The sequence below is a fragment of the Scyliorhinus canicula genome, chromosome 4, assembly GCF_902713615.1.
Source record: "Scyliorhinus canicula chromosome 4, sScyCan1.1, whole genome shotgun sequence".
Taxonomy (NCBI): domain Eukaryota; kingdom Metazoa; phylum Chordata; class Chondrichthyes; order Carcharhiniformes; family Scyliorhinidae; genus Scyliorhinus; species Scyliorhinus canicula.
Genome location: NC_052149.1, coordinates 75,057,113 through 75,072,498, shown reverse-complemented (window position 1 = coordinate 75,072,498; position 15,386 = coordinate 75,057,113). Strand labels below are relative to the sequence as shown.

The 15,386-nt window shown below is 42.2% G+C and overlaps 1 protein-coding gene across 2 annotated transcripts in view; it reads left to right on the top strand.

The window, feature by feature from the left end:
• The window catches only part of cachd1 (cache domain containing 1), a 191,806-nt gene extending 177,718 nt beyond the window's left edge, over positions 1-14,088 (top strand). The window contains exons 24-27 of one of the 2 annotated variants that reach the window (XM_038794480.1): positions 3,672-3,833; positions 4,423-4,500; positions 10,955-11,056; positions 12,155-14,088. In XM_038794480.1, the coding sequence (XP_038650408.1) occupies positions 3,672-3,833; positions 4,423-4,500; positions 10,955-11,056; positions 12,155-12,396 (584 nt within the window). In that variant the 3' untranslated portion in view covers positions 12,397-14,088. The remainder of the gene's footprint in view (positions 1-3,671; positions 3,834-4,422; positions 4,501-10,954; positions 11,057-12,154) is intronic. The other variant, XM_038794481.1, reaches the window with a different exon arrangement.
• The last annotated feature ends 1,298 nt before the right edge of the window (positions 14,089-15,386 follow it).

Below are 15,386 nucleotides of genomic sequence, written 5' to 3'. Positions count from 1 at the left end.
GGCCCAGCCAGTGATACCTACATCCCATCAATTAATAATTTTTTTTAAAATCAGAATTCCAAACAGCACCTATGCAATACCTACAACACTTCCTGGGTAAGCTGACCTACTGTGTCAAGGGGCTGCATCACAGGACTAGAAACTGCCCTCCCGCAAAGTCACACCCAAACTTGGAACAGAATTCCAAAATTGGTAATGTAAATTTAAATAATATGGTATTGTGTATATGAGTAATGTAGGCCAGGATTGTCAGCAAAGGCCCATGTCGATGGGACAATCAGCGTGAAGACGGCGATGACAATGGCGGCTGTCTACCATATAGTGGGAAAATTATTTGGGGGGAAAAAACTTCAAGTCACGGGTCCAACAACATACCACTGGTTGGCGGCCTCTGATTTGCTTACCCCACTTGACACTTGATTCGGCAGCCATTTTTAAAGGTCGCCCCAGTGCGCAGCGAAAAGATCAGTTCATCCTGGTGCCCCCAGCACTATCTGGGCATGGCTGCTGGATGCCTAGGCAGTGCCTGGATAGTACCTGGGCATGTCTCTGTCCTCCCTGAATGCTGAACTCGCCTAAACTCCCTTGTGAGGTCCGCTCACCAGGTGCATGCCTTCAGAGAGCAGTCGTGCTTTACGCCGTTCTGTCGTCAGGCCACTGCGGATGGATTTTTTGACCGGGTGGATGATTCCGGCATGTGTGCCTGATAATGATATGTAAATGTATTTTAATGATAGTCCCAAAGTTTCGCATCGGGAAACGTGGCCTGTCACTGATGAGGGATGGGGACAATCGTTTCATGCCAATGTAAAATGCAACTTTGCACTTCTCGTGATATTCTTTGCTCCAGTCACCGAACCTGCCCAAGCTTATGGAAGCGGATAACTCTGGCCACGGTATATGAAATTCAGTGCTGGTGTGATGTCAGATATGTAGGCCCAACATCCAAGTGACTGGCAGACTGTATCGAACAGCACACACCTTCGGCAACAGGAAAAGTCGAGAGCGTGCTCAACCAGCCCGTGCTTTTAAAGCTGAAAACATAGAATGGAATTTTATGCCTGTCCCGCCAGTAAAATCTTACAGTCCTGCCGAAATCTATGGAGTTTTAAATGCCACCCGTGTTTTCCGGCCCTGCCCCCACTATGACGGGGTCATACAATCCTGTCCACAGTGTCCAACATTAGATGTGATTTCGCTAAACAATCTAGATTGTGCTAAGAAATACTCTGAAACCTAATTTAAGATAATTAACCGGGCACATAGTGTGGCTCAGTTATGCGTGCCAGGAGCTACACGTATTTACACATGGGGCCCAGTACATTGCAGATAGAGGGAACATGTGCATGAATTGCACCTTTTTCAACTAAACAAAAGTTTGCAGGACACTAATTCCCTCGTTAATTCCCCATGGCAAAGCCGTGATACTGAGTTGACATGCCTGATTTGTGTTTGAACAAAAGCTTGGCAGTTAACTGTTCCCTGGTGCATTCCTCATGGTAATGGCTCTGCCTATTTGAGCCCATTTGCCAACCAGTTGGCACTTTCTTCTAATGCAATATTTAGCTGTTCCCTTCCCTTTACTATTATCATTTTGGGAACTATCCAGATGGGTGCAAGATGAAAAACTTCAACACGGTGTCCCTTTTTTTCAAAGCAATAATCCAAATGTGTTTTGTTGCCCACCTCTGGCAGTTCTCAATGGCAAACAATTCCACAATCACCAGCTCCATTTCTGCGTCTCACTTTAAGTGTCTTTGTGATGGATTTCCAATTGCTTGTGGGGCTGAGGATGGGTACAGGAATGCTTTGGAAATCGTTCTCTGATGGCTTGTCGGTCTTCTAATGGCTCGATTCCGATTGCAGTGAAACTTTCAAAGGGAGGGTGGGAGAGCTGGCAACCCGCAGGCCTCAAATAAGCTTAACAGCAAGTTAATTGAAGAGCTTGTCAATGTGGCGGTGAGGGACAGAATCCAACTTTCAACGGTATGAACAGGAAGATAAAATAGTCTGGGACACATTAGGACACAGCAGGGAGCCATTATTTATTGTGACTATTGATTTAAAATCATAGTCAAACTGACGTGCCATATGGTGGCACAAAATTGCTATTGCTTGTGCAGAATGGATTATGTAAGTGAATGAGTGTTTGAACAAGCACTTGAATGAGGCTGCTAGTCCTCTGCTTTCCTGCCTTCTCCATTCCTCAAAGTAACGGCAAGCCCAGCCACAACTCTTGTCTGCCATTGAAAATCACCCTCCAGGACTAGCTCCTGCTCCCAGCCACCATCCAATGCCACTATTTGGGCACTGAATTTGCGGCTGGCCCAATTAGAGCATTTAAAAGTCGTATCATTGACACTGATATGGTGCGGGGTCAGGACCCAAAAATGATCTGGTCATCAGGTTTCTCAATCTGGGATTGAAAATACAGCCCCATATTTCAGTGAACCTGGATAGAAAATGGGAGGAGCAGCGCAGTTGACTTTAGCACTGTCTCCAGCTGACATCTGCCAGTTGTTACTCAGCTTAGCGCTACTCCATCCAAGGTTTAAAAGTTAAAAAAATTTGAAGCCGGAGACTGACTCTTCAGATTATGGATCATTGAGCCCATCTTCATCTCCTGTTTTTGTAAAGTGCGAAAGATGCTAAAGTTATGGGGTGCTGCTTTTCCCTGGCTACCGTTGGTGGTGTTTTGTGTTCCCGGGACAAAAGATGTTGGGCGGGATTCTTCGTTGGTTGACGCTGAAATCGCGATTGGGTGGAGAATAGGTTCCGACACTAAAATCACGGCGGGCGCAGTTTTGAAGTGCAGGTCTGGAAAGCACTTACAGTAAACACAGCTTTCATGTCATTAGCAGGCCCAGCCCAGTATTCTCCGATGGGCCGAGTTCCCGACGCGCAGTTCACTCGTGCTTTAAAAATTGTGAAACTGGCGTCATGGTTGCTGAGGGAGAGAGAGAGGATACGGAAAGTGTCAAATATCGCTCTAGTTTGCTGACAGTTGTGCCGCTGGCCAGGAGGAGTAGCGGGGGGGGGGGGGGGGGGGGGGGGTGGCTAGGAGGTGGGCTGTGTAATCAGGGTGGACGGGCACAGAACACCATTACCACAGCCGGCAAGGCAGCCATGCAGCTGCAATGCTGCCAAGAGCCCACTGTGAACTTAGGTCCACGGGTCGTATAGCTGCCATCCCAGGCCACCCCCCTAAGTGCCCTCTGGCCTCGGCTGACCCATCAGCGGAATGGGCGCGCTCCAGCAGAACCGTGCCATCTTGTTGGTTGGGATGAGCGTGTCTGGAGAGTGTAATGTGTATATGCGCCTGCAGTTTGCCCGAATCCTGTACCATTTTTCATTTGAATCGATTGCGTTCAACGTGGCGCAGGTTCTAGCCCCTCCACAGTTGCAGAATCGATCCAAGTTCAGCGCAAGTTTTGCTGTCGTGAAAGTCCACAAATTCTGCGTCGGTGTCAACACTTAGTATTCGAAACGGAGAATCCTGCCTGACATCTGTTACCAGATGTTCTATTTTTAAAGATGTAATGACAAGTAATGACAAACTGCAATACTGTTGGGTTCAATTTCAATTGTCTGTTCATATGAAAGCTGTTATCTGAATGTATGCTTTTGTACAGATATTGAGGTTGCTTTTTTTTTTACATTTCTAATTATAGGAGATGAGGTTATAGCATTGAACATGATCAAAAGTGCCCCAGTCGGACCGGTGGCTGGTGGGATCATGGGGTGCATCATGGTGCTTGTTCTGGCAGTATATGCTTACCGACACCAGATCCATAGGAGAAGTCACCAGCACATGTCTCCTCTCGCAGCACAAGGTAAGAACAGTAATTGACCATTCCAAGATTGTGTTTTTGATGAAGCCCAGAAAGTAGCAACTATCTAGAACTATGCACCAACCTCAGTTAGGAACGTTTGATATAACGGATGAAAGAATTTTTGGTAAGAACGAAGGAGCAGGCTTTACCTAGCTTATGAAACCAAAGTAAAATGATTTCCATCTATCGTCTTTAACACAGGTTGGAATTCAGTTGTTCCTTGATAATAATAGCACAACCTTGTAAGTTACTGAGTCACATAAAGCAAAAGATTTATTCCCTGACTGCTATCAAAGTAAGTCCTATTGAAAAGGCAGCTTTGTAAGACTGTGCAGCAATAAGATTGTCTTGTTATTCCCTTGATGTAACTACATAAATTCTTCCACTTCATTGTTTATATTGTGATATCTCCAATGCCTTTTGGATTTATTCATTGCTCCCAGAATAGGTTTAATGTGGCAAAGAGATTTGTCAGCTGAAAGAAGTCTGAACCTCCTTGTAAATAAAGAATAAAAATTGATTGGGAAAAGTGATGTGCAAAATATACTCAAAAAAATAATTATCCTCACCTAATTTTGTTTTTAAAAAGAGATGTCTGTGCGAATGTCCAACTTGGAAAATGATCGAGATGAGCGAGATGAAGATAGTCACGAGGACAGAGGCATCAGTAAGTGTTACCTTTTGTTATGAGGATAAAAATCATTTTAGATTTCTAGAAGCATTTTCTTTTCCGTTAAAAAGGCTCAATCACTTTAGAGCAAAGTGCTATTTATCTATCGTGCAGGGGGTGAAAGAAAATATTCAGTTGTAGCATGAGGGGGCACAGCCTGGTGCTTCTGATATCTCCTATCTATTCGGATACCAAACCATATAGAGCAGGAAGGCCTACAGTTCCATGCCTGATCTTATTAACTTATTGCAACTGAGCTGGTGAAGGGGCCTTGGTTGGCCTCCCAAGGCAAGGGAGGGGAAAAGTCACTCAAGATCCCATTCTGGATTGTGACTGACAACCATTTGGGATTTCCCTTGATGGATAATTTAGGTACAGTCACAAAGCGAAATCAAGAGAATAGGATCCAGGGAAAGAAAAAGGAAAGGTAAAGGGTGGGACCAAAAAGTCAAGAGAATCCTGGATGTCAAGGGAAATACTGGTTTGGGTAAGATAAAAAAGGAAGGCTTACAACAGACAAAGGGAGCTAAAGAATCGTGGATTGCATCAGAAGAGTACAGAAAGTGCAAGGAGATACTTAAAAATATAACAGGAGAGCGACGAGGGGCATGAAAAGACACTGGCAGGAAAATCCCACAGTGTTTTATAAGTGTATTGAGGGCAAGAGAATAACCAGGGAAAGATTAGGGGCTATGAGGGACCAAAGTGGCAATCTGTGTGTGGGGCCAAAAAGAGTAGGTGAGGTATTAAATGAGTATTTTGCATCTGTGTTCACTCTGGTGAAGGACGCTATAGGTATAGAAAGCAGCGGAAGGGACTGTGATATAATTGGACAAATTTGCATTGCGAGCAAGGAAGTGTTAAGCAGTTTTAGTGGGCTTAAAAGTGGATAAATCCCCAGGCCTAGATGAGTTGTATGCAGCTGTGTGAGGCACGGGAGGAGATTCCAGGGGCTCTGACGTTAATTTTCAATTCCTCTGTGGCCACAGGTGAGGTTCCAGAGGAGTGGAGGACAACTGACGGGGTAACATTATTCAGAAAGGGAAGTAGGGATAAAGCAGGTAATTTCAGACCAAAGAGTCCAACATCAGTGGCAGGGAAGATATTGGAAATTATTCTGAGGAACAGAATTAATCTCCACTTGGAGAGGTAAGGATGAATCAAGGAGAGTCAACATGGCTTTGTCAAGAGGAGATCATGTCTAACAAATTTAATTGAATTTTTTGAGGAGATGAGTAGGTGTGTAGATGAGGGCCGAGCAGTTGATATAGTCTACATGGGCTCAGTAAGACTTTGGACAAGGTCCCGCATGGCAGACTGATCAAGAAAGTAAGAGTCCATGGGATCCAGGGCAATTTTGCAAATTTGATCCAAAATTGGCTGAGTGGCAAGAGATAGAGGATGATGGTTGAAGTTTGATTTTGTGACTGGAAGCCTGTGTTCAGTAGTGTACTGCAGGGATCAGTGTTGTGTCCCTTGCTGTTTGTAGTGTATGTTAATGATCTAGATGGGAATGTGGTTATCATCAACAGCAAGTTATCAGATGAAACAAAAATTGGTGAGGTGGTAAATAGCAAGGAGGAAAGCCTTAGATTACTGGAAGATATAGACAGGCTTGTCAGATGGGTAGAATAGTGGCAAATTAAATTTAACCTTGAAAAGTGTGAGGTGATACATTCTGAGAGAACTACAAAGGCAAAGCAATATACAATGAATGGTAAGACACAACTAAGTACAGAGGGACCTTTGGGTGCATATCCGTGAGTCCCTGAAGGCAGCAACACAGATAGGCAAGGTGGTTAAAAAGCCATATGCAATACTTGCCTTTATTAGCCACAGCATAGATTATAAGAGCAGGGAGGTTATGATGGAGCTGTACAAAATGCTTGTTGGACTGCAGCTAAAGTATTGTGTGCAGTTCTGGTCGCCTCACTATAGGAAGGATATGATTGCGCTTGAACGGGTGAAGAGGAGATTCACCAGGATGTTGCCTGGGCTGGAGCATTTCAGCTATGAAAAGAGGCTGGTTAGGCTGAGGTTGTTCATCTCAGAGCAGAGAAGGGTGAAGGGATGCCTGATTGAGATGGATGATATTATGAAGGATAAATAGGGTAAATAGGAAGAAACCTTTCTCCTTAGATGAGGGGTCAGTAACCAGATTTAAGGTAATCACAGGAGATTTAGAAGGGATTTGAGGGAAACCTTTTTCACCCAGAGGGTGGTGGGAATCTGAAGCTCACTGCCTGAAAGGGAACCCTCAAAAATGTAAGAAGCATTTAGATGAGCACTTGAAATGCCATAGCGTACAAGGCTGTGGACCAGGTGCTGGAAAATGGGATTGGAGTAGATTGGTGCTTGATGGGTGGTAGAGAAACAATGGGCCGAAGGACCTCGTTCTGTGTTCTAAAACTCTGACTGCGAAGGCATCTGGCACCCATGGAGCTGTATCCCTGCATCGTACAATCATAGAATTTACAGTGCAAAAGGAGGCCATTCGGCCTGTCGAGTCTGCACCAGCTCTTGGAAAGAGCACCCAAGCCCACGCCTCCACTCTAACCCCGTAACCCGACCTAACCTTTTTGGACACCAAGGGCAATTTACCTAACCTGCACATCTTTGGACTGTGGAAGGAAACCGGAGCACCCGGAGGAAACCCACGCAGACCCTGGGGGAATGTGCAGACTCCGCACAGACAGTGACCCAAGCTGGGAATCGAACCTGGACCCTGAAGCTGTGAAGCAACTGTGCTACCATGCTGCCTACCAGCTGGTGTTTCAGAGGAAGAAAAAAACACTTTACAAAGTTACTGGAAGATAATGTATTATAGATGTTCAGCAAAGTGTACCTATTCAACTAAAATTTTAAAAGGAGAAATAAACTGGTAAATAGAATAATTGTGCTTGGAAATGACCAGGCTCAATGCTGGTCAGTGATGCATTAACTGTGGCTGTAGGGGTGTTGGTACAATTGACCTTCTGTTTCTAGGCTAGATTGGGATGGAAAATCAGGGCTGATTGGTCCGAATTTGCATTAATAATAGAGGCTATCAGTGCTCCCTTTATTAAGGAGCGAATCAGCCAGCTACATCCAGCATCAATACATGTGGAAATCTGAAAATTGCTATCTGATTCCCAGTCATGCTCTACAAGCTTTACTATGCTGGTACCTTGGTGAGGTATACACTGAAGAATGTGAAGTTGCAGTATTTGAGCACTAGATGCCCACTAAAGATGTCAAAAAAGTTAGGACTTGCCATTCAAGTGTAAGTAAATTTTTAATGTTATGCAAATTGAAGGGCGTCACAGTGGTTGCACTGGTGCCGCACAGCGCCAGGGACCCAGGTTCAATTCCAGCCTTGGGTGACTGTATGAAGTTTGCATGGTCTCCCTATGTCTGCATGGGTTTCCTTCGGGTACTCCGGTTTCCTCCCACAATCCAAAGATATGCAAGTTAGGTGGATAGGCCATGCTAAATTGGCCCATAGTGTCCAAGGATGTGCAGGGTAGGTGGGGTTACGCGGTTACAGCGATGGGGTATGGGCCTAGGTAAGGTGCTATTTCGGACAGTTGGTGCACCCTTGATTGGCCGAATGGCCTCCTGCACTGTAGCGATTCTGTGAATGTTGCTGAAAAAAGATACTTTGTCAAAGCATTTCACATTGCATTCGTCAGGCAATGGCAAGAATGGAATGGGGCATTTAGGGAATTTTCACAGTCACTTCATTGCAGTGTTAATGTAAGCTTACTTGTGACACTATTAAAGATTATATTTTGCATATCAATGTCAGGGGAAACAGCAACTTTATACTGTATGAGAAGAGAGTGCTGTTTGGTTAGCTAGTGGTCTCTGGTTGCTAGAACCATTGCAGTGGAGAATGCACTAGTTAATGGTGACTGACAGTTAACTGCCGAGCATTGTTAAATCCGTAGCAGTGTGTAATAATTTCTCACATGTCTAAATGGGCTCCATCCTGCGCTTCAATTCACATTTGAAATGGAGCAGTCAAATGAACTCCTTTTCCTTAATGTACTAGTTGAGAAATCTGCCAGGAAATTCTCTACCATGGCTTACCACAAGCATTCCTTCAATGGTCAATTTACCCATTGGGATTCTTAAGTGCCACATTCTATAAGATCGGCCTTATCGGCAAACTTGTAAATAAGGCACAAGCCATTTGCTTACCTTGCAAGCTTGAGGCTGAAGTAGGGCACATCAAAGACATCCTGTGGGATAATGACTACCCTGTATATCTCACAAACACCCGTGCGGGCCTGAGGCCTTCACTTTCTGAAAAGTGTGCAATCTTGCTCAGATTACCTGGAACGGCAGGGTAACTCAAAAACTTTGAGCAACATGTGAGGCTAGCTGTTTCACGCTGCTAACTACACAGTGGCAACACTAGTTGTATGCTGCACTAATAGACATTCTGCCTATCACTCAAATGAGTAATGTGGTAAATGAATTTCAGTGCCAGTGTGATGCTAGGTATGTAGGCCATACGTTCAAAAAACTGGCAGATCTTCTCAAACGCATTTCTCTTCCACTGTTTGCATTTGGCAAGGTACAGACCTTACTAACCAGCCTGTGCTTGCAAAACTCTAAACAGCGTCTAACATTGGATGTGATTCTGCAATTGGTCAACATTTCCTTATTAATCCTCAGTGTGCTAAAATTTATGCTGCCAACCAATTTAGGATTGTCAGTGTGGTGCATTTGCATGCACTGGAAACTACATATTAATACACAGGGACTTGTTCTTCGCAGACAGAAAGAGCAGGTACCCACATTGCACCCAATTCAGCTAAACAAAATAAGTGATAGTCATTCGCTGCTTCATTCCTCAGGACAATGCCTTGACCAATCAGAGTCAAGCTGTCTGGTTTAAATTTTCCAAAAATGCTTGGCAGTTAACTGTCAGTCACTGTGGGCTGGTGCATTATCCATGGCAACACCGCTACCAATCAGCATTCTTTTCTCCTGGAATATAAAGCTGTTGTATCCCCTGACATTAGTATTCTTGTGATTCTCCTGATGAGTGAAAAGTTTTGATAAAATATCTTTTTTCAGCAACACTCAAGTTCTGTAGTACCAAATGACTAGGTGTGTTGGTTCTTAGTATCAAGCGATCTCTGGCACTGAAAAATTAAGTGTGGAATCTCGCTCCTGATTTTAATTATTGTCGACTTCATTTTAAATGTGAAAATAGATGTTTTATCTTTCTGTCTCATCTCTTTCTCTTTAATCCCATCTGTCTTTATTTTCTCTTGTTTCACTTTCAGTATATGCTTTTATATTCAATCAAATATATTATATTAAATTGAATTAAACACTCTAACTTACACTTCCTGATTTGTCTCAATAACGATTCTTTGATCTGTGTGGAGAGACATGAAGTTACTTTCCCTGTTCAAGTAGGCACGAGGTTTCCTGTAGAGTGCACCACATTGAAATGGATCTCTAATAGCTGTTGCACAAAAGCTCACTACGTCTGGGCAGTTGTTAAGTGTAATGAACGGTGACAATCATTTGTTCATCACTGAATATAAAGTCCAGGCCACCACCCATCTCTTGAAATCCATGTTTCTCCAACTAAATCCCCAGCTAAATGGCTTTCAAGTAAAGACTTTAATTAATGAACCAATATTTTATTTGTTTTTCATGTGATGTGGGCATCTCTGGCAAGGTCTGGATTTGTTGCTCATTCATAATCGCCCTTGAACTGAATGACTTGATGGGCTATGTCAGAGGGACAATTAGAGTCAACCACATTGCAGTGGATCTGGAGTCACGTGTACGCCAGAGATAGGTTTTTTAGAACTGCATTATTAATTGAAGTTAAATTCCACCAAGGTGGGATTTGAACCTTATCCCCAGAGCATTATTCTGTCCTCTGGATTACTAGTCCAGTGAAAATACCATGACACTACTGTCTTCCTATTTGCTGAAATGCAATCTTACTTTCCTACCAACATTAAAACTTCATTTTCCAAAAGACAGGCTGAGAAGTTGAATAACATAAGAAATAAAAGTAAATTTGAGAAACAAAAGTTGAAAAATGATGGAAAAAATTAATTGAAAGCTGCAAAGAAAAAGAATGAAGCTCTGAATACAGAGCACTGTTACTACTCCCATTTTATTAGTGTAATGACCATGTATTGCCACAGTCCTGGTTACTGAACCCTTTCACATTTAATTAGCTACTGTCCCATGCCCTTCCAATCTGTAGATTGGAAGAATCCACTGTGTCTGGAAGTGGTGAGTGGTCAGTGAATGCCTGACCTCCTCCTTGAATTAAATTGACCAGTTCATTTGAATCCCCCCCCCCCGCCCTCCCTCATTGCCCCAACCCCCAAACAAATGAACTCTACATTGTAAATTCTCTTGTTTAGAACTGTGCATTGAGGAGAGAAAATTATTGTCTGCACTAAGAATTTTTGTTTATTTTGAATAGTCAGTAACACAAGATTTATAGCGGCTGTGATAGAACGACATGCACACAGTCCAGAACGGAGGCGCCGGTACTGGGGAAGATCGGGAACAGAGAGTGATCATGGTAAGATCAATGGCCTTGCATTTCACTTGACAGGCGGAAAATATCTTATTCATTTCAATGGTATTTAACATTTCAGAGGTAAAAATGACCGTGTTTCTGTCTGCAGGGAACTGGTCCTATCTGTGTGGGCTGTGATTGATGTTAACCCCAGTCAAAACTAGAAATAAATTATCTTCAAATGCACGAAAGAATCTTCAGAAAAATTCATGAGAGATAAATATCTCTTTTTCTGTTGTTTCTTTATTTTAACACCTCACCATTTTTTGGTATTACTTTGCCAAAAATATTCAGTGGGGAATTTTGTTTATATAATACAGCAACACTGCCCAGAGCCCCCTGAATAGGAACTGTTGCAACAGTGTGAGTTTGACAGTGTTTCGTTTTCTTATGGATGTTTAAGAAACCTATGTTTAAAATGAACAAATATTTCAAGAAGTTGTTTGAGTTCAAAGAGAAAAGAAACTTGATAATTGTTTTAGTGATAGGATATCCATCATTTAAATAGTTTATTAAATGAGGTAATTACAGATTTGGTGCATTTGAGCCTAAGTTGGCATGGTGATGGTTTTTATGCATTTGACATTAATATTCTCTTTTCCTTTCCTGGAAGCACTTCTGCTAAAATACACTGCAGTTGGCTTCAGTTTTCTGTAATCTCTGCTAGAAAGTACACCAGAGCTTTGATGAAATGAAAAATGAAAATCGCTTATTGTCACGAGTAGGCTTCAATGAAGTTACTGTGAAAAGCCCCTAGTCGCCATATTCCGGCACCTGTCCGGGGACACTGGTGAATTCAGTGATCAATAAGCCTGTTAACATTCATTGCACAGGCAAGAGGAAAAGCCATAGTACCAGTTCTCTTGCAGCATTCGATTTGAGTGTACTGATGATTAGTTCTCAAACCCAAAGTTTTTTTTGGTGGGATATGGCTCACTGGGGCGTTTGCAGGATGAGGTAGTGATCAGAGTTGAATCACAGCTGAGCAGTTTTGTAAATAAAATGCTAGGCCATTGTTCTTGTAATTGCAGCTTCTGTAAATGGAAATGTATGCCAATAACTGACGTGTAAATAATTTTGTACATTTGCACTCATCGGCAGGATATAGTACCATGAGCCCCCAGGAGGACAGTGAAAATCCACCATGCAATAATGACCCGTTAACTGCCGGGGTGGATGTCGGGAACCATGAGGAAGATTTAGAGTTGGACACCCCACCTCAGACTGCTGCTTTGCTAAGTCACAAATTTCATCATTACCGCCTACATCATCATCCTTCTCTCCATCACAGTCATCACCTACAGGCTGCAGTCACAGTTCACACTGTGGATGCAGAATGCTGAACCACTTGTGCTCCCCATTCACTGGAAGCTACAATCAGAAAATTACAAAAACTTTTTTTTTAAATCATTAGTCTTCGAGTCAGATGGTGAAAGCTTTTCCTGGATTTCTAAGGAACACTAAAAACCATCAAAGCAACTCAGTGGGAATTGTAAAAGTGTTAACAGTGCATCTCAGATTTTTAAAATAAAGCATTATTTTTCTACTATTTATTGAACTTTATAAACAAAAATCAACTGTAGGAAGCAATTTCTTTCTAAAACAAACTGACTGGAAAATTGAACTGATATGATTTTTCTGTCGGTGATATTACAGAAGAGCTTGTGAATGAAGATTCAATAAAGCTACACGAGTAGTGATTAAGAATTTGAAATGGATCCACAGATAAACTAAAGATTGTAAATGCATTATGTTTGATTGCATTGACTCAAAAATAGAGGAATGACTAACTTTTTTTGTTTAAGGTCACAATCTCAACCAGTGTCTTGCTTTAGGCTCACCTGGGAAGTGATGCCGACGTGCAAATTGGACTTGCGATGCCGTGGACCCAGTTTTCAATCATGCCACTATGGGAACTTGATAAATAGAGGGAAAGTACTTTCCCACAGGAGGAGAAATAAACCATTGTCCCAATAGTTTTAATTTTAATGAGGCTCTCCCTTATTTGGAATCTGAAATAGTCCTGCCTCAACAGAATTCCTAAGCCACCTTTTTGAAAGGTAAAAGTGGGACAGCAGAACCAATTCCCATCATGGTCCACAACCCACATCAAGGAAGGCTGTGAATGGAGCCCCAAGAGTTCCATACATAATTTCTACTCGGGATCTCAGATGAGCACAAAGTCAAGCACAGGAAGCCACCAGCCGAGTTTATAAGTACTACTGCTCTAAGTAAAGTGATAAATGATGTCTTTGGCTGCCACCGTAAAATGGCAATGATACGAGATCAATCTGGAATGAGATTCTGGGTGGGATTTACTGACTCCCCCGCTGCATGTTTTCCAGAGGCAGCCGCCAGCGAGATTCACCAACCCCGCCATTGTCAACGGGATATCCCGGTGACTGCACCCCTCGTTGCCGGAAAATGCATGCATCAGCATGGGACCGGAATATCCCACCGGTGTGAAAAGCTGGTACATCGCGCCCACTGTTGCGGAGTGTTAGTGTCAAATATTTGTGGTGCAGTGAAACGATTTGAAATATCAGAATTTTCACTTGACTTCAAAGCTCTACGGCAAAGTTGGTCATTGGCAAGCGTGACCTGAAGAGAAAGTAATGCTGCAAATAAGTTTTTTTAAGTAACTGTATGTCCTGCGTAGATTAACTTCTTTGATGGTCTTTTCTCTTTCAGTCAGATGTGATTTTACACTTAATATAAAAAAAAACTCAAGTTGCTGCTGATAATTACATGAAGTTTAGGGAAGGTACTTACTAGTCAATACATGGTTCATGTATAATTCGCCAACTCTCCAACCCAATGTCCCTAAAAAAAATATTGTTTATGAAATTGTAAATTTAAATTTTTTTATTTTTATGGATACAGTCGCTAAAAATGTAAAGTGATAATTATTTGTAATCCTGCGTTTTTAAACTGTAAATTCTTATTAAACAATTAAAATCTTAGAAAATAGATTTTACTCATTGTGAATGATATAGTACAATTCTAAAATTAAAGGAGCACATTTACATGCAAGAGTATTTGGCATTCTTTTGTTTACAAACCCATGATATTATGGTGTGCATCACTTTAAAATGACTTGCAATTGAGGTAGTTGTAAAAGCTTTGCCAAACGCTTTTCACAAGACAGTGAGCCTTTAATATGGTCAGTTTGCTATGAGGAATACAAGCTTCCAAATATGACAGCAATTTTGACTCGACTGCTAGATTCTAAGAAACTGCAGTTTAACTTGTTCCCCACAATCTTGTTTTCCTTCCACAAGAGATTTTCTACTCCAAGCAAGGGAACTAGATTGTCGCTGTAATGCTCCTGTGTGGCTCATGACCAAGTATTTTAATCAATGAAAACCACATTTGTAACATTTTTCTCCTCGCTTTTCTACATAAAATTAAAGATGTGCGAGGATAACATTTATGAATTGAGGTAGTGCAGTTGGAAAGGGGGTTCCTTCATGTCCAGTTTTCTTCCCTCCTCCACCATCTCTGCACTGGTAACTTGGTTGTCTGTTATGTTGTGTCTTTATATTACAAAACTGTTTCTTAAAGCGGCTGTGAAATATAATATTTAGGTTCCCAGGACTATGGGTCCTTGCCTTACAATATCATTAAGAATCGAGCATGCAGAGTTGTTTTTCTGTAATGGTTCACAGCATTTTAGCCATAGTACCTTGTGCAGACCTGTAGCAAACACAGAAGCTTACAACTGGCCTGCGTGTGTGGGTTTAATTGTTCATTCTATCATTGGTCAGAAGATGTAATGCCCTTTTAACTTGTGCCCTGGAACCAGAAATTTGCATGTATTCTCTTCCAACTTCTCTTCCACTTGGACGTTATAGGAACAGAAGTTGGTCATTGAGCCTGTTCGGCCATTCATTTAGATTATAAATTATCTGTACCTTAATTCTATTTACCTGACTTTGTTCCTTATTGCTGATGCCCAACTTTTGCATCATTTGGAGAACAGAGTTGCAGATTTACAACTATTCTTTGTGTGGAATAACGCTTACTGATTTCATTCCCAAAAGGCCTAACTCTAGTATAACTTGGGTACTCTTCGCCACATTAAACTTCATCTGCTATAGTTTTGCCTACCTTCTCAGTCTATGTCCTATTATAACTTGCTGCACACACTTTACAGTGTCATCTACAAAATGATATACAACACGTGGCTTAGAGGAAGGAACATTTATGGTACACACACACAAGATGGCGAAATAGAGATGCCTGAGGAACACATTATCGTATCTTGCCGGGGCGGTACAGTGCAAAATGGTTACAACTGCTGCCTCATCATGCCGAGGACTTGGGTTCGATC